Source organism: Anolis carolinensis, chromosome 4 (genome assembly GCF_035594765.1).
Source record: "Anolis carolinensis isolate JA03-04 chromosome 4, rAnoCar3.1.pri, whole genome shotgun sequence".
Classification (NCBI taxonomy): domain Eukaryota; kingdom Metazoa; phylum Chordata; class Lepidosauria; order Squamata; family Dactyloidae; genus Anolis; species Anolis carolinensis.
This window is the reverse complement of record NC_085844.1, coordinates 191,941,905-191,962,124: the sequence shown is the minus strand read 5'-3', so window position 1 is coordinate 191,962,124 and position 20,220 is coordinate 191,941,905. Positions and strand designations below refer to the sequence as shown.

The following is a 20,220-nucleotide window of genomic DNA, read 5'->3' as shown; positions in this document are numbered from 1 at the left end:
ATGCAGTCATGCCGGCCACATGACCTTGGAGGTGTCTATGGGCAACGCCGGCTCTTCGGCTTAGAAATGGAGATGAGCACCAACCCCCAGAGTCAGACATGACTGGACTTAACATCAGGGGAAACCTTTACCTTTTATATATAACACAAATGCTGCTTTCTATTATTAATATGGTTGCATACATGAGTGGTGGAATTAAAAATCTTTATATTCCAAATCCTACATGAAAGCCATTCCAGAGAGTCACCATCTTCAGAAAGGTTTGAGTAGCTAAGCACAGATCAATACAGTTATTCCAAAGGTATGCTTATAAAGCTATGTAGTCTAGCTGTGTGCTCTGTATACACTTTCAGAATGAACACATGCCTTAGTAAAGTTTCAGTAGCCAAGATCAGCTCACCAAATCTTCCCTCCTCTCAGGTCTAGACCCAATCTGCTGCATTTCAAATCCATTATATTTTAAATAATCCACTTACCATATTTCCAAACCAGCTTAAGCAGACTCCTGTTCTGGTGAGCAGCATGATCTCTACCTTTTCACAATTGTCTGCACATTCAGAACATTCATTTTAATAGCTCCATAACTGTAAAAGTCCTTGATGTTTAATATCAACTAAGCAAAACATAATGTGATGGACTGTACAGAAGCAAGACAAGCACAAACATTTCTAATGTTTCTTTTCAATAAGTGTGATCACCTTGCAAATACAACAGCAATGTTGGTAACTAGGCTGGTGCAGTAATAAGAGTGGTATCCAGATTTGAAAACGTTAGGTTCCAGCTTTTAAAAATAAGTATGTTTTGACAGTCTCAATTTTTCAGCATAAGCCAGATCGTCCAGCCCAACAGATTTGCTAATGCATGAAAGAGACTAAGAAAAAGACCTATCTCAGTAGCAACTGGAATATTATTCCACAAATTAGGAACCCCCGATGGCACAGTGTGTTAAACCCTTGGGCCGGCAGGACTGCTGACCGAAAGGTAGGCAGTTCAAATCCGGGGAGCGGGGTGAGCTCCCGTCTGTCAGCTCCAGCTTCCCATGCAGGGACATGAGAGAAGTCTCCCACAGGATGGTAAACATCTGGGCATCCCCTGGGCAATTGCAGATGGCCAATTCTCTCACACCAGAAGCCACTTGCAGTTTCTCAAGTGGCGTCTGATAAATTTTTTTTCCACAAATGGGATAATTCAGGTGTTTTGTTGTATGATATTGTGTGTTCAAATCATTTTTGACTTATGACAACATTAAAGTGAACCTAACTGCTTGCTTTTCTGGGGCTGAGAATGGGTGACTTATCAAAAATCACCCAATGGGTTTCCATGTCAGAATAGGGAATTGAGCCCTGCTCTCCAGAATTATCGACCAGTGCTCAAACCACTGGCAAGGCCATGCTGGCTCTCTTATTGTATGACACTGGTGTAAAATTAATACTGGCTCTTAGCTTTAACCAGTATTTTAAAGCAGTGGTTTTCATGAGAGGAACACAAAGGAGATCTTAATGCCATATCAAGCAACTGACAAACCAATTAAGAAAAAAATGGTAGTGGCATTGCACCTGCCTCTTCCTCTCTACCTTTGAAGGAAGGGTGTTCTCTCAAGGGCAGCAGGAGGGCACCCTGGCAAGTCCAGAAACATATAGCGGTGGGTAGCTTTCCAACTTTGGATGCAGATTCCTGTCATGGCTGTGGATATATAGGTGGCTTCTGTCTCCAGGATTTTCCACCCATGAGTTAACCCACCCACACAGACCTGTTCGCTTCATATTTAAAATAAAGGAGGGCAGAAAGAGGCCAGGGCCAGAGTGAGAACGAGGGAAAGGCGACACCCGAGATTGCTGGGGTCATCCTAGCCTGCTCCCACCCCAGCCAGGGCTCCCATTCCATATATAGCTCCTGACAACTGGCACCTCTAACGTTCCCCTCAACCACTCCTCCTGCTCTCACATATCTGCTTCTGGAGCCTGAGCAGAGAGAGCTCTTGGCCACAGCGGGGGTCTTTAAGCATCCACTGCAACAGGATGGCTGAGAAACAAGAGCAACCCGCAGCCTCCCAGAATGGTGAAAAAGCAGAAAATGCAGAAGGAGCAGAAAATGCAGAAGGTGCAGAAAATGCAGAGGCTGAAAAGCCAAAGTTAGAGCCTCTGCCACCATTTGAAATTGTTACCGGGTAAGAGAGTGGTTTTCTGTTTGCATTAGATGGAAGCAATGTGCATGAAAAGCAAAAGAAACTTTCCTCGCTTTTGCTCAGGGTTTTACAGGCCAGCATGTTGTTTGCAGGTTTGCTTGGAAAGAGAAATCTGCCTCAGGTTCAAGGATTGAGGTTTTTTCCCCCCGATTAAATGGGGGACATAATTTCTGAGCTTTCCCAAAAAAGGTTTGTGTGGATGTGTGCCTTCAAGTCACCAGTTGATATGGTGATCCCAAGTGTTTTATAATTAGGCAAGGAATACTCAGTGGTGGTTTATACACATTCCATCCTCTGGTGGTGCAGCGGGTTAAACCACTGAGCTGCTGAACTTGCTGACCAAAAGGTTAGCAGTTCGAATCTGGGGGGTGGGGTGAGCTCCAGTTGTTAGCCCCAGCTTCTGCCAACCTAGCAGTTCAAGAACATGCAAATATGAGTAGATCAATAGGTACTGCTTTGGTGAGAAGGTAATGGCGCTCCTGCCAGCCTCATGACCGTGGAGGTGTCTACAGACAATGCTGGCTCTTCAGCTTAGAAATGGAGATGAGCACCAACCCCCAGAGTCGGACACGACTAGACTTTATGTCAGGGGGAAAGCTTTACCTTTACCATCCTCTGAAATATAGCCCACAGCACCCGATATTCATTGGCAGTCTTTCATTCCAGTACTAACCAGGGTTGATGCTGCTTAGCTTCCAAGATCAGACAGAATCAGGTTCCTTTAGGGTACTTAAGCCTAGAGAGCCATAAATGCTATCAAGCAGGATAAGCGCAAAGCACATTAGTGGCAAATCCCTTAATTTTATTATCAATGCCTCTGAAATCACTAGGGGATTTAAGTCATATAGCAAAATGTCTGTCATGCAACATCCTACATGCCTGTGAGAATATCATGCATTTATTTAACTATTTCCACACAAGCCACCCCATTAAAAAGAAGGAAAGACTAAAGAGAAATTCTGAACATTTCTCTTTCTGAGTAGGACTGGAAAGAATTAAGATCTAATTCAGTTCCACAACTGAGAATAATAGCTACCACTTGGACAAAAGGAAGATTTATGCAGACATATATTTTAAGCTGCTCTCCTTAATTATTACAAATATTTGTCTTAATGAAATGCACATGGCATCAAGTTTTCAGTAATATAACTTTATCTTCATTCCCTTACTATGACTGCTTATCCATATTTTTCATTCCGAAGACAAATCTGAATTGGTTATAAACTTTAATCAAAGACATACATGCAATTATATCTTAGCTGGAAATTTGGGTCATCCTCTTTGTAACACCAAGCTCTTCACTGTCTCTCTAGCCATTTTGATCTTACTGGAATTGCAAGGAACAGAATGAGTTCATCCAGAATAAATGCTGATGAAAAGATCTTTCAGCTAACCCTAGAAATCAAATTGTATTCATTTTGTACAATTGCAAACAGTAGCAAGTTATAGTTTTGGACCAAATTGCAAATGTTAACTTCAACAGCACAGATGACTAAATCATTTGAAAGTAGAACTCCTGACTGCAATCCTATAAAACAACATACTTCCCTAGCAACACAAAAAGTCCTTTTGAAGCAGTGGAACTTTAAGGGAACAATTGCATGATCATTAAACCTGTTGCAAAATATTTTTCAAATGGGCTATTGGCAATTGCTTTTGGTAAACTGAGTCATGGCTCAGGATGGCAAAAGTTTGAAGTGTTTAGCTTTGTCAGAATTGTTTACACTGCTAGAAAGGAAAAAGAGCAAAACATTTCCCTGTAACTGAAAATAGGAGATGTTTTTATTTGTTTATGGAATTGCTACTCCATCTTTCCATCAAAGAGCTCAGGATGGACTAAATGATTTGATCAACCCTTTCTTAACCCCATTTTATACCCATAAAACCACAAGGGAGGTTAGGTTGGCAGTGAAAGGTCCAAACATATCTGGTAAGAATGTGAAGCTGGGTTTCACCAGTCAGAGCCTGACATTTGAACTAACCACTACCAGGACTTGGAAAAGTTAGTTTTAGCCAACCAGAACCAGAACCTCCAACCAGAAAGTTCTAATATAAAAAGTAATATCTTTGAGCTTTACTGTTATACCATAAAAAGGAAGGGGAGATGGGGCAAGGGGAGGATCTAGGAGCAATGGGTTATTTCAGAAAGAATTTTCATGGATTACAAGTCACAGGTATGTAAAAACGACGACATGGTTGTGGTTACAGTACATGATCATAAAAGTGGACAAGAGGATAAAGACAGGTGCATACTCTCACACTGGCCATAAACTAGGGAAGCAACTGGTATTTTTTGTTGTTGCATCCTGTTGTACTCTGGAGGTTCTGGTTGACTAAAACAGTATTTTTTCCCACAACACTAACTGTTCTACTATTATATCTGAGTCTTCAGTACTGTAATCCATCAAGCAACTAAAGAATTGGATTGAACCTCACAAACACCAGTGTAGTAATATAGTAGAGTCTCACTTATCCAACATTCTGGATTATCCAACGCATTTTTGTAGTCAATGTTTTCAAAACATCTTGATATTTTGGTGCTAAATTCGTAAATACAGTAATTAAAACATAACATTACTGCGTATTGAACTACTTTTTCTGTCAAATTTGTTGTATAACATGATGTTTTGGTGCTTAATTTGTAAAATCATAACCTAATTTGATGTTTAATAGGCTTTTCCTTAATTCCTCCTTATTATCCAACGTATTCACTTATCCAATGTTCTGCCGGCCCGTTTTTGTTGGATAAGTGAGACTCTACTGTAACTGTGCTGCTATATTATGTTTCTGAGATGTTTGGTGTATGTATGTGTTTTGGCGAAGACTAGAGCTAGAATAGCCTACTGTACAGTATTTAAACAACTTCAACTATAATTGTTACATTTGTTTGTGAGAATTAGCCTCATCAGTTCCGAGACAAAAAAAATACCATGAAGATAATTCAACATTTAAAATAATGCATTAAAATTTGAGCCTGCACACTTTGAAGACAAATATTGCTCTGCCTAGAATATTTTTCCAGTGCCATTGAATTCAACACCTCCAGATAGTATTTTAATATACTTGCGAACTCATCACAAAGGGCTAAAATTGGCGGCATATGCCAATTTTAGTCCAGGTCACTCATGGAACCGCGCGACTCCCATCAGACGATGGAGGGCAGAGCCGGCGCATGCCACCGCCAGGGCAACACGTGTTGCCATAGAATCCATGGGGGGAAGCTGCGAGCTTACGCTCCCCCCCCCCCCCCCCCAATCTGATCACCCTTGGCTGGAGCCAGGCAATGCTGGCCACGGGGTGCCGGATTCCCCACACTCCTCCACACACTTCAGAGAGTAGTTGGTTTTAGTTGATCCTCACAGCAAACTTGCCTTTCAGTCAGTTACAGCTTAAAGAAGGCAACTTTCCAAAGCTCTGAATATTTCCCACATTTTTAATCACTGAGACCTTTCTTTCCTATGGGGGAACTAATGACCTCATCACACTAGAGCAGTGGTTCCCAACCTTTAAGCCTCCAGGTGTTTTGGACTTCAACTCTCAGAAATCCCAGCCAGCTTACGAGCTGTTAGGAACTGTGGGAGCTGGTCCAAAATACCTGGAGGCCCAAAAGTTGGGAACCACTGCACTAGAACATGGATCCACTTTAAATGTAATTGATGCCTCATGCAAAATTCTGGGGCTTGTAATTTAGGAGAGGGGCCTTTAACCTGCTCAGCCAGGTTAAACTACAAACCCCAGAATTCTGCAGGAAGCAGTAACTGGATTTAAAGTACAGTAGAGTCTCACTTATCCAACATAAACGGGCCGGCAGAATGTTGGATAAGCGAATATGTTGGATAATAAGGAGGGATCAAGGAAAAGCCTATTAAACATCAAATTACATTATGATTTTGCCAATTAAGCACCAAAACATCATGTTATGCAACACATTTGACAGAAAAAAGTAGTTCAATACGCAGTAATGCTATGTAATAATTACTGTATTTACGAATTTAGCACCAAAATATCATGATATATTGAAAACATTGACTACAAAAATGCGTTGGATAATCCAGAATGTTGGATAAGCGAGTGTTGGATAAGTGAGACTCTACTGTATACCCATGCTCTAGTGTGATGAGGCAATAAGAAACTCCTACCTGCCAAATGCCACTCAGAGTGCATCTACACTGTAGAATGAATGCAGTTTACCACCACTTTAACTGGCATGGCTCAATGCTGTGAAATCATGGGAATTATGGTTTACAAGGTCTTTAGCCTTCTCTGTCAAATACTGCTGGTACTTCATCAAATTACAACTCACATGGTTCTACAGTATTAAGCTATGGTAGTTAAAGTGGTGGCAAACTGCATTAATCCTACAGTATAAATGCACCCTCAATGTATCCACAGCAAAATGACATTTGGACCTAGACTTCTGTTCCAGTAACTGTTCACTGTACCAAATTGCTTTTAGTTGGTAATTTCTATTTCATGCATTTAGACTGCACAAGATCACTTTCGCGATTCTGTCCAAACTTTGAGCATCTTCAACAGGATAAACTTTTTCCATTTTTTAAAATGCAGTAGCCAAAAAGTAACCTCTATAGCTGCAGGGAGGAACCTCTGTTCAAATTTATCTTCAGCTTCAATCTGACGAGGCCACTAATCCAGTGAATGAAGGAATTAAAAACACTAAACTTAACTGGCATTTTGGTTTAATTATCCCATAATAGTTCAAATGTTTCAGTTGCTATCCTTGGATTAAGAAAGCTTCATGTTGTGTTGCCTTTTATTTTTTAAATGTTGCCAACAGACAGGTGCAGCTATGGAAACTGTTCTGGGAATTTGACCAGCTTTTCCAATTAAGCTCCTTTCTGGAATGTTATGATTTCTTGTTAGCATAGCTAAGTAGATATCATGAGACTCCAAAGGATGCATTCATTTAGAACAACATTCTTCTACAACGGAAATTAAATTTATCTGTCAGTAGCTATAACTCTTTGCAATTGCTATCAGCCAGATATATAGTCATGAATACTTTTTAAGCTTTAAAAAGCATTTTAAAGGTTATTTTATTCACAATGAGAGTACACCACAGAGCAATATAAAGCAAGTAGACACACAGACTCTAGCTACATTGGGTAAACAAACATGGGAAATTACATTTCACTCAGCATTCACGCACATATACATATTCACCCATCATCATGCATACATTACCATCTCTTCTTACTTCTCCTGGAAAAGAGACCTCGAACTAGGCCAGATTGCGTTCCCAGCTATTCTGCAAATACACCATCTTCCTCCATCCCTGGGAGAAGATGGGGAGTGGACCAGAAGATGGCGGGTGGTCCTCCGGTCTACTACAATTTTTGGAATGGTAAAGTGTCTCTTATATAGCAATATTTCTGTTGATGTGGCTCTGAAAGTTGTAAATGAATGACAGGTGTTTTCCAGCTAAGACATCCTAACTCCATCAGATCCTGGACAGATGTTGGTTTTCCTTCTTAAGGAACATTGTATTCACTTCCTTAAAAAGAGTCATTGTATCTGGTAATGTAAACATGTTGTTTTCCACCAAGAGTTAATCATTTGTCTCTGGTCATCAGTGTCAGCAGCTCATCAGCTTTAATTACAGTTCATGAATTCTCCTTTTGTAGTTTTTCAGGCTTCAATCTTAAGATGGCATCTCCACCCCAACCATACATGTTCCATACAATTTCATTCAAACCACTTATCATATTTGTCACAACAACACAGTTAAAAACACATAATTATAAAGTAAATATATTTAAAAAGCACAGAAGATTAAAATGCAGTAAACAGAAGACATGAGTTTTAAAATTCATCATTAAAAATTGACTAGGTAGGCCTGCCAGAAAAGATGTGCCTTCAATTGTCTCTTAAATTCCAACAGCTGATTTAGTTGTCAAGCTGTTCTGACAGGTTGTTCCACAGTCTTGGGTTGGCCGATGAAAAGGTCCTCTGGGTGACAGTGGCCAGTTTGGTTCTAGCTGGTTGGAGTAGCCGTCCCCCAGAGGGCCTACATGTTCAGGGCGGATTGTATGGGAGAAGCAATCCTGTAGGTAACCTGGACCCAAACCATGTAGGGCTTTAAAAGTCAAAACCAGCACTTTGTACTTTGCCCAGAAACGAATTGGCAACCAATGGAGTGACTGTAATCAAGGATGTAAAATGCTCACTCTTTGATGCTCCTGTAACCAATTTTACTGCTGTATTTTGAACCAGCTGGAGTTTCTGAACTTCTTATAAAAGTAGCCCAATGTAAAGCACATTGCAGAAGTCCAACCTTGAAGTTACCAATGCATACACTATTATTTTAGGCCCTCTGACTCTAGGAAGGGGCACAGCTGGCACATCAGCCAAAGCTAGTAATAAGCACTTCTACTCGCATCTACCTGGGCTAACATTTGGAGAGACAGATCCAGGAGCACTCCCAAGCTGCAAAAGCAGTCTTTCAGGTGGAGTGTAACTCCAGAACTGGTTGATACGGTCACACTCCCACCCTCAGATTAGGACCCTTGACGGCAAGCACCTTTGTTTTGTCTGGATTCAATTTTCATTTGTTTTTCTTCAACCAACCCATTACTTCCTCCAGGCATTTAAAGAACTAAAGCTGTTTTTGAAGGCACAGAGAAATATATTTGGTTGCATTTGCATACTGATAGCACTCCATCCCATACGGAAGGAGAGGAAGGCCACGCCTGGGCGGAGGGCGCTGTGGACAGAGGACAAGGAGGGAGGCCCAGGTGTGGCCTTCCTCTCCTTCCACTGCTTTGTCCCCGCCGCCTCCGCCTATTCCGCCTCCTCCTCCTCCTGGCGGCAGTGACTTCTGGGGAGGGGGAGGAGGTCGGAGGGCACAAAGAGGGTGGGGGAGCCAGGAAGGGGGGGAGAGGCAGGCTACACCCTTCCAACTCATGGCGCCTTCAACGACTGCGTAGTTTGCCTAACGGTTGAACCGCCCCTGATCCTATGCCTAGGATTGTTTTGCAAATGCATCTCAAATCATTTGCACAAACATAGAGCCAAAGCCATTTGTTCTGCTTAAATGTGGATGTTTGTTCTACTCCTGTTGTTCATAAATTTTGTTTAGAGAAAAGCCCTTAATTCCAATGTCTGCTAATGCAATTGTTGCCAAGTGGTCTTAGACTCATCTGATTTGGCAGCACTACTGTGAAGATGAGAACTCCATTAGGACTAATATTTCCTATGCCTAATTGGCACATCTTACTACATTACAGTTTTAGAATGACAGAGTTGAAAGGTACTAGAAGGGCCATATACTCTTGCCATAGCTCAATACTATGGAGTCACGGGAGTGGTCATTTTATGTTGAATTAAATAAATGTTGAATTGCAACTCACATGTACTATTTAGGATGACTTCATAATTGTTAAAACTGGAGATGTGGGCAGAGACATCACCCAAGGGGCATCACTTTTAAGAGCATCCACAAATAAAAGGCTGCAGTTCACATACACTGCTGTATAGACAGAAATAAAAAAGGAAGCAAATACCGTATTTTTCGCTTTATAAGACGCACTCCCCCCCCCAAAATAGAGGGAAAAAGTCAGTGCGTCTTATAAACGCAATATGACTGGGAACTGAGAGCGAGCGGGGGGAAGGGGCCATCCTCCTCCTCCTCCTCCCCCCTGGCTGCTGAGGGCGGGCCTCTCTCGCTCTCTCTTGCCTTCGCCTCCCTCCCTTCCCTCCGAGGCAGAAGAGGCCTGGCCGGTCCAGGCCGGGACTGAGCCGCCGCCTGGATTTCTCGGAGTAGGCCCCGCAGGAGGCGCTGGCGGCGGGAGGCGCCCCTCGCTTGTCGCCACCACTGCTGCGCCTGCCTTCTCCTCCTCCCGCCTCGAGGCCGAGCAGCCACCATTGCCAGGAAGCCAGCGGAGGAGGAGGAGGAGGAGGAGGAGGAGGAGGAGGAGGAGGAGGAGGAGGAGGAGGAGGAAGGGCTAGGCATGAACCACCGGCCCCCACAGCAGCCGGCGGCCTCGGCGGGGAAAATGCCCGCCCCACAAGCACCCGCCAGCGGGGAAGACGCGCTGCTCCCGGGCCGGCGGAGGAAGCTGGAGGCAGTTCACAAGAAAGTGTGGGTCATCTTTTAGTTCAAATTATTTTTCCCCATTTTCTTCCTATGAAAACTAGGTGCGTCTTATCATCAGGTGCGTCTTATAAAGCGAAAAATACGGTAAGTTGCCTTTAAATCTATGATGGCATTCTTACAGCCCTTCAGATGTTGTTGGACTATAACACCATAAATTCCTTGCCATTGCAGCTGGAAATTATAGCCCAGCAACCTCTGGGATGTGGGGCATGTGATTCCCACGCTTGATTTAAACAGAAGGATGGGAAGTGAGCAACACTACAAACAGCTACAGTAGAGTCTCACGTATCCAACACTTACTTATCCAACATTCTGGATTATCCAACGCATTTTTGTAGTCAATGTTTTCAATACATTCTGATATTTTGATGCTAAATTCTTAAATACAGTAATTACTACATAGCATTACTGCATATTGAACTACTTTTTCTGTCAAATTTGTTGTATAACATGACGTTTTGGTGCTTAATTTGTAAAATCATAATCTAATTTGATGTTTAATAGGCTTTTCCTTAATTCCTCCTTATTATCCAACGTATTCACTTATCCAACGTTCTGCCGGCCCGTTTATGTTGGATAAGTGGGACTCTACTGTATTTCCAATGGAAAACACTTTTTTAAAAAAAGAAGAGTTTCCAGATCAAAGTGAGCATACTACCATAGTTCTTCAATTACCACAATTCAGTACCACCGACAGAAATAAGACACACCCTGTTTTTAGAGATGTTGATATGGGGAATAAAGTGTGTTTTAGAATTGAAGATTATCTGTCATATCTTTAAATGTGTAAATCCCACTGAACTCTTCTTCTAGACATGTACACCCTTGCTCTACAAGGGTATCCATTTTAAAAACTCAGTGATGCTGATTTGTAGATATTACCGATATTTACTTGTAATCCATAGTTTATCCTCGCAAAGAGCACTATTCAGAACTCTTTTCATATGCTGCTATATTGCCTATTTATATAGCCTTTAATAAAATAAAACATCTTTAACATCATATTTTTAATACAAAGACACCTGATGGTCACTGTTGTTATTCTATGCTCTAAGACTACATTGAGATTGTGTACACTGTTCTCCAGTTGTTCTTGCAGTTTAAGCGGACGCATTATGTGTATTAGAGATGAAAGTCTGAAAGGAGATTACCAACAAAATTAAAGCTCTATATCTGACAAAGATGACTAATTGTAACATTATTTATTATTTCAAAGAGAGGCCAGAGTCCACAAATGAAGTTCAAGGCTGGAAACTCAAGCTTCAGTTAGAAGCACAGCTGCTTGGTTTAAATGATAGATGTAAAAGACACAGCAATTTTTCCATGGAGACAAAGCCTCACAAAATATTGCCAAGTCTTTCATCCTAGGATATTAAGCCACTGTACTAAGCACTTTCAAAACTTAACTTACTCCACGGGCGCTTCAAATATGTGGAATAATTTTTAACAGCTTTGGGTACAGTGTGAGAGATAGAACATGGAGCAGTACCTATTATTTCTTTAAACATTTATATCCCTTTCTATAATTGAGGATCTTTGTCCAGCCTACTATAAAATAAAATGAGGACAGTAAACAACAGTAATAATAATGTCAAAAGACTAAAAATAAAACGATTCCTTAAAACATTTTTTAAAAAGTTAAAATAATGCTGATCATACCACATGAACAAATGGGGTAAAATCAATTGGAGCCCAAAGGCTTTAATAAAAATTAATGAGGGCTAGAAAAGCATTAGTGTTGACACCAATTGGGACTCTATGGGGAGGGTACCCTACCCCATAATTAGTGTGCTACAACCCTCCCAAAATGTATCGTCCCCACTGTTGGTATACAAAAGAAGCCACTCTAAGACTTCAATTTTCATACAGAAATATAGAGGGAGAGATGCTTCTTTTATTGAGATCCCAAGCTATGGCAATAAAATTTAGAAGCACCTAAAATACTATCACCCCACACAGTTCGATGTGGAATGGAAAGATCCTGGTTCACATATCATCTCAAGAAACTACCAATGAGCCTTAGAAAAAGCTAATTATCAACCTCAGCAGTATAATTTAGTGTTGAGTAACAGGAGTGACTCCATTTAAAGGTGTTGTACAGTTATCACCCCCATGCAAAGGATTGTTACCTTGACATGGTGCTGGGGCTTGTGTGCCTCAATGATGCCATAAGCTAAACTGTGAAGGGCCACCCAAGACAGGAAGGTCATGGCAGAGAGGTCAGACTAAATACAATCCCTGGGGAAGGTAATGGCAACCCACCCCAGTATTCTTGCCATGAAAACTACATGGATCAGTACAACTCCCAGGTCAGAAGATGGTCAAAATGCTACTGGGGAGGAACAGAGGACTAGTTCAACTAGCCCCAGATGTGATGATGCAGTTAGCTCAAAGCTGAAAGGAAGGCTAACGGCCGACGGTGCTGGAGGTGAACGACAAATCCGATGTTCTAAAGATCAGCACACTACAGGAACCTGGAATGTAAGATCTATGAGCCAGGGCACACTGGACATGGTTATTGGTGGGATGTCTTGGACTGCAAGAAGATCTAACCAGTCCATAGTCCAGAAATAATGCCCAGCTGCTCACTGGAGGGAAGGTTATTAGAGGCAAAGATTAAGTATTTTGGCCACATCATGAGATGACAGGAAAGCTTGGAAAAGATCATGATGCTGGGGAAAATGGAAGGAAAAAGGAAGAGAGGCCGACCAAGGGCAAGATGGATTGATTGTATCCTTGAAGAGACTGGCTTGACCTTGAAGGAACTGGGGGCGGTGACAGCCGACAGGGAGCTCTGGTGTGGACTGGTCCATGAGGTCACGAATAGTCAGAAATGACTGAGTGATTGAACAACAACAACAAACAGTTATCACAAAATGTATTTGAAGAATGCTGAGCCCTTGGAAAAGCAAAACAGTGGGCCCTTGGTGAGATCTGATTCATGGACACCCCACACAAATACCAACATTGTGCTCAAGTCCCATTATAAAAGCTTGCTTTTTTGGATTTTTTTAAAAAATTGTTCAAGCTGTAGATGGTTGAACTGATGGATACGCAATGTATGCATACTATCACCATAAAGCTGAATTGCTGCTCTGCTCATTATATTGTAGGTTATTCCATAGCCACATTCCAGGACATGTCCAGTTTACCTATGAATTATTCCGAAGACTCAAATCTTCATATAAAATTGATTACATTAAATTATTATCTAATTATTACAAATTATCTATCAATAATCGAGGCTAGGAATTTTGTTTTAAGAGGAAATGGGCACCGACAGAATAAACCGATGCCCATCAAGGGATAATGGATGTTGACACAGTCCAACAAAAAAGTTATTGTTGTCTAGTTTTTCACCCTGTTCCTGGGGTTATTTGGGGTGCTGATTCAGAAAACTGCATTGGATAGACGACGTAAGTATCAACTCTAGTTTCTTAGATACGGTTATCATGAGTTTTTATGAGCAAGCAGATGAAGACTGGTATATGGCATATATTTTGTATCTCAAAAACTAGAGCTGATAGAGGAAAACTGGTGCAATTTGTGGAATCAGCAGGTCAAATATACCCAGAAACAGGGGCAACAAAATGTATGTTGGCCAGTGTAACTGAATTTGACCAGGGGATTTTGTGACTTGTGGTCTAACAAAGTACTTTTTCCACTTTCTAAATCAAACCTTCATGTACCTTTAGTTATAAAGCATTCCATTTGACACTACCAACTTTCATGTCTAATGAAGTCTACAAAGTACATACTTAAAAATGTATTATGTTATACAAATTTACCTCTATGAATTGGTTTTATCTCAGTTCTACATAGAACATAAGCATGAATTTCACATTTAAATGTCTCCACAATACTAATAAATTCTAAACTCTGTAACATCAGTTAAAACCACCTATATATTGAACATTAGGAAAATTCCTTCTTAAAAGATCTAGGCCAGTCTGAGCTAATAGGGAAAATGGTCATAATAAGCATGAACTTAACTCATATAGAGCTTACAAAACCAAAATAGTTTGCTTCTATGGATCAGAAAAATAACAACCACTCTCTCAGCTCCAAAGAGTAGTGTCCAGGGAAGGAAATGCACTGTACAGGGACAATGATGACACAGACAGATGCCTCCAAATCCTTGCGTGCTCTAATTTGTACAGCTGAACTGCAATGACAACTGCTTAACATGCTGGGAACAGGTGAATATCAAGGCAGTGTTGACAGCTTACTTTCCACTATGAAAAATGCTGTACTTTCCTTAGCAGCTTTCTATCTGGAAATAGTAAGGGTGAAGTGAGGTGTGGGGAGAGAAGAGATTCTCGGTGGTCAAAAGGACATATTCTAGATCTACAATTGGTGCTACACAAGATATGCACATTCAAAGCACAAAGAGAAGGCAGAATAAATTCTATATTATTACAGATCCATTGGCATTTATCTTCAAGGAATCAGATGGGATAGCTCATTTATACAACTCATTTCTCCCCAATGATAAATGGGCTGTATCTGTTTCACATACATTTCACATACATATATACACATACATTTTCACTCTTCATTTCCAAACAGAAACACACATACATAAGTTATAGAAATAATCATCACACAAAAAGTAAACATATCAAAAGCACTCAGCTAGATCATGTCTTTCAGTACCAGAAATCCAGTATACTATAAATTTGGATTTGCTGTAAATTTTGAGTTTTTGCTGGTTGAGAAATAAAGAACTATTTAGGAGCAGTTGAAAAGCATGCAAAACTGTCTAAAAGGCAACTGTCTGTCCTCTGTGTGTGCATGTGATGATTTATAGTACATGCAGCTTCTTTTCCCCTTGCCCTTTCAATGATGAATAACTAAGCAATTCAGAGCCACAGGGTGAATAAGCCATCTGGTACAAACTGTGATTTCTGAGACCAGAGACTTCAAAGTCTTAGGGCAAGTTCTAAGGTCTAAACAGTGCATGTGGGCATGCACATGCACACACAAGGATTTGTACACTGTGATTACAGTTAATTGCAATACAACAAAAATAACACTGATTGTTATACTACATATACTATGCTTTTTTGGCTGCATTGGTATGCACAGTGAACAAACTGTACTAACACAAAACCACTTAAAACTCTAGTTTTTCTGCTTTGTTTTAGATACACACTGCAGTCACCTAAATGGTTTTTGTCTATTGAAAAATCTTACCATATAGATATTTAAGTATTTCTATGCCATCTCCCAGCTCACAAGGACTCCCAAGACAACAAAAAAAATAAAAACAATTAGAACAATATAAAAATAAAATGTTTTGAAAACACATTTAAAATTTTTAAACCCAGTCTAAAATGTGATTTTAAAACAAAGCAATTTTAGAAGCAAACTGGAGTTCTTTCAATATGTGTGTTATATAGTCTGTAACATGTACACCCAACAACGCTCTGGTTTTTGCATTTTGCACTAACTGTAATCTCCCCAACACTTTTAAGTGCAGCCTTGTTTATGTGTATTTCTCTGACATTTGATCATTTGTAACTTTGCTGTAGCACACTTTTACAAAAGGAAGGTTGTTGGCAAGATACAAGGCATTCTCTTGTAGAAGCTTCAATGACATTATTCCAACTCAATGCTTGTTAACTTTATCTAAGATCAGCTTTCTAAGATCTCAGTGAGATGTCTGTAGCATCATTTGCTATCCAGTCCATTAGGGTACTGAACCTAGGACTTTCTCCATACAAAGCTCATGTTCTACCAATAAGATATGTTACCATATTTGCACCAGAGATCTTCCCACTAGGCAAAAACTAACAAACCCTGCTGCTTCATGATAGTAGCATTCATAACCTCCCTGAAACAACAATCTCTGTTCCCTCCATGAAAGATATACCTGTGTCAGGTCTGCAATTCTGAGACCAAAATTTGGAAGATAAATAAGTCAGCAGAGCAATTCTTAAACTTGACAAGGAGACAATAGCAAGAAATGTCAGAAGTAGGATCATGAAAATGTAAGAAGGCTTTCTGGTGAGCACTTCCATATTATTGTCCTCCCACTACAAGGCAAAAACCATTTTATTCAGATAATTTTGGCATCTAATTGGGTTTTACTTGAAATTGGTTGCTGTGGTTTTTCAAATCTGTTTTGTTCCCCCCTTGTTTTATGTTTCAACTGTATGTATTCTTTATTTCAATAGTATTGTTGCTAGTTAATTTGAGGATCAGTTTTTTGCAAAATAGAGGGATATAAACTGACTAAAAATACCAAATGCAACTGATGACACATATCCGAAAGAACTACAAAATGGCTATCATATAACAAGTTGATGTACAGCTGCAGAGAAAATTAAATATAATTGCAGTAATACTCCTGCATGAAATTCACTCCTTACTTTAATAAACTTGCAGAATGAATAGCTTTTGCAATGTAATGTAGATTCCAACTAAGAGGCAGGTTTCCAAACTTTGACTCATCTATGACTCAAGCAGAATCTGTACCCAAGCTGCAGAAAGGTCAGAGAAGATTCTTATTCCTAAGGGCAAGGAAAATATGTATTGGGATTAAGTGCTACCTTGCGTGAGTTGGAATGAAGGAGTGAATGGCTGTAATTAATGAGCTGTAATAAAAATGGAAGAAGATACCCATCTTAATATCAAGTTAAGTTGATGAGAATACATTCAAAAGGATTAATCTTATCATTCGTTGTTACTATGTGCCTCCAAATCAACTTTAATTTATGGGATCTTATAGGGTTTTCTTGACAATATGTATTCAGTATTACGTTTCGCTATGTAACTTGCCCGAGACTACCCTTTTGGAAAATAAAAATAGAAGACGGTGGGTGAGCAATATTTGCAAGTCTTGTTGGATTTTTATTGCAAATCTTTATAGATAAATTTAGTGTCTTAAAGCTTAATCTGGAGATATGTTCAAAAATCAGAACAAAGTACTGGTGAAGGACTAATCTAGAGACACACTTTTAGTTTCTATTTGATTGAACACATATCTATCAAGAGACACAACATGTTACTTGGTGGTTTTAGGAATCTAAGACCACACATAATGTTTTTATCCTAGACACATATCTTGAAGGCAGAAAATCTAATTACATTGTGACTAAGCTTATGTAGGCAATTTTCATTTCATTATTCATCGCTTTCATTGTAACAACACCATATTAGATGAGGGAAATGTGTTAAATGGATATGCTTGAACAGGTACAATTGTGTAAATTTACCAGGGTATCACAGATGGCAAAAAAATCCGGTAGAAAATAGCCAAACCAAAACACATCCAAAGTAAGTATACCTTGTAATATTTTAATACCATTGACATTTCAGAAGAAATAAAACACAAATAGTAACGGCATGGGAATGAATGCAGATCGTTGTACCAGCAACCTAACAACAGCTCTTGCAAACACACCCATTAGAACAGTTTGTCCTGGTCTGCTGCCTTCCTGATGTACTGAGTTACAATTCCTATCTCCCCAGCAAGTATGAGCATCAACCTGGACAGCTACTTTAGTTGGAAATAAAACAACCTGGACAGCTACTTTAGTTTGAAATAAAACAAGTGATTATTTGCTGAACTAGTTATATGCTACTTTGTATCCATGGATCTCAGGCAAAGCAATCAGGCTTATAGCATATTACAAAATTTAATACTTAAGTTTCCAACAACTTTGATTAAGAGCCATGTTTTCTCTCACTGTCAAAATGGCCCCAGCTGTCGTGATACAGCCGCCTCTTAAAGAGCCACACACACAATAAAAGTTCTTAAATGTTTATTAGATGATGTTTTAAACTCAAAAACACTTAACTGCAGTGTTTCTTTTAAAAGGTAAAAGTCTTAGTTCAAAAGAAGACAAAAAGCAAGAACAAAAGGATAATCTGGATTATCTGGCTTGATAATCCGCATCAAACATAACACAAACGCCACCAAAGCTGACGCCACATAATGCTGTGGCTCAAAGAGCTAAAGAGGAGCTAAACGCTCCCAAAAGGCAGCAAACAGAAGCGTAGTCGAAAGCCAGGCCGAGTTTCAAAGACCAAAGGAGGAAACTAAAAACGCCAAGCCAGGAGCAAGCACAGACGTAGTCAGGAGTCGAACCGGGTTCAGTAACCAGAAATGCCGAAGTAGAAATGCCAAAGCAGGGACGCCAAGGCAAGTACGAAGCTGGAAGCGCTGAAGCAGGGTCGCCAAAGCGAACATCAAACTGGAAGCGCCGGAGCAGGAAAGCCAATGCAAATGCCAAACTGGAAACGCCGGAGCAGGAAAGCCGAAGCCAACGCCAAACTGGAAACGCTGGAGCAGGAACGCCAAAGCAAACGCCAAACTGGAAACGTCGTTGTCAGGAGCCGAACAGGAGTCAGAAGTCAGGAACACTGAAGCAGGATTCAATCCGGATCATCAGGAAGCTGTACAGCCAGGACCCAAGGAGAACAGGCAACTGCTCTCTATTAGCCCTTTTTCTCCTTCTAGCTGTTTCACCCATAGAACCATTACTGCCCCTTGGCCCAACTACAACACCAGCACTGGTACCAGTTGAACATCTGGGAGGTTGTATTGTAATTTTCTCTCGCAGTAATTCCTCTTGCTCTAATTCCAAGCACAAGCCTCTGTTATTTTCACCGATTTCTATCCTAGACTTCCAGGTAACCTGAAATGGTATGGTGGTTTCTACACACAGAATTAACACACTAAGGACATTTAGCTATTGCCCAGGTCTTATCTTTTTTTTGTGTATCACACAAAGCAATATTGAGAAATTATGTTAATGCAAAAAGAAAGGAAAAAAGAAAGATACCTTAAATTGACCAGTAATGGCTCTCAAGGATTTCAAGCAATAATCGTTCCCTAGCTCTGCCAGAAAATCCCTTTGTCTCCCACCCCAACAGTGAACTTCTGAAAGCAATTAAGATCGGATGTGTTCAGATCAATATATGCTACTGAAAAAAATTATGTATTACAGACTGTGTGGCTATAAATAGTGACTTTGTCTCTTCCACAGGGAACGTCTTCCAGCCTTCTTTTTCAAATTCCAGTTCAAGAATGTAGAATACAGCTCGGGCAGGAACAAGACCTTCCTGTGCTACATCATAGAGATGCAAGGCAAAGAATCAAAAACCTTACGGGGCTATCTGGAAGATGAACACGCAGCAGCCCATGCAGAAGAGGCATTCTTCAATACCATCCTGCCCACCTGTGAGCCTGGGTTTCGCTATGAGGTCACTTGGTATGTCTCTTCTAGCCCCTGCGTGAGCTGCGCTGAACGGATAGTAAAGGCTCTGAAGAAGAACAAGAACCTGCGTCTCTCCATTGCAGTGGGCCGTCTCTTCATGTGGGAGGAACCTGACATCCAAGCAGCCCTGAAGCAAATGAAAGCAGCCGGCTGCAAACTGAGGATCATGAAGCCTCAAGACTTTGAATACGTCTGGAAGAATTTTGTAGAGCAGGAGGAAGGGGAGGAACCAAAGGCATTTGCTCCCTGGGATGACATTCAAGAAAACTTCCAGTATTATGATGAAAAACTAGCTGAGGTTTTACATTGAGATTCATGTAAGTATATGACCTCTGGGAATTTTATTTCTACTTTTTAACATTTCTCTTTTTTAAGGCAGCTTCTCAGACAACCTAAATACAGTTTGGAAAGGTGAGCCCAAGATATTCTGCTGAGTTTAAACAACAAACTGTGACCCAGTTTGCAAGTTAAGGAATATAGTAATAAAGGCTATATACCTTTATTTAGTTATTTTGGCCAAAAGTCCCACCAAAAAAATGCAATTAACTCTAACCTAAAATGAGCTTCTTGAAACAGCCACTGTAGCTTTCACTCTATTGGGCCATCTCTGCATTTTGGTTCTGCCCAATCTTAAAAACAAAAGTTTAAGATGGGCAAAAATGAGAAGACGCATATTCCCACCACCCCATTTCAGA

At 40.4% G+C, this 20,220-nt stretch overlaps 1 protein-coding gene across 1 annotated transcript in view; it reads left to right on the top strand.

Annotated features, from left to right (window-relative positions):
- Positions 1–1,901: 1,901 nt before the first annotated feature.
- Positions 1,902–20,220, top strand: part of apobec2 (apolipoprotein B mRNA editing enzyme catalytic subunit 2) — a 21,322-nt gene continuing 3,003 nt past the window's right edge. Inside the window, exons 1-2 of the mRNA XM_003220349.4 lie at positions 1,902–2,167; positions 19,295–19,842. Coding sequence (XP_003220397.1) covers positions 2,019–2,167; positions 19,295–19,835 — 690 coding nt within the window. The 5' untranslated portion in view covers positions 1,902–2,018 and the 3' untranslated portion in view covers positions 19,836–19,842. The remainder of the gene's footprint in view (positions 2,168–19,294; positions 19,843–20,220) is intronic.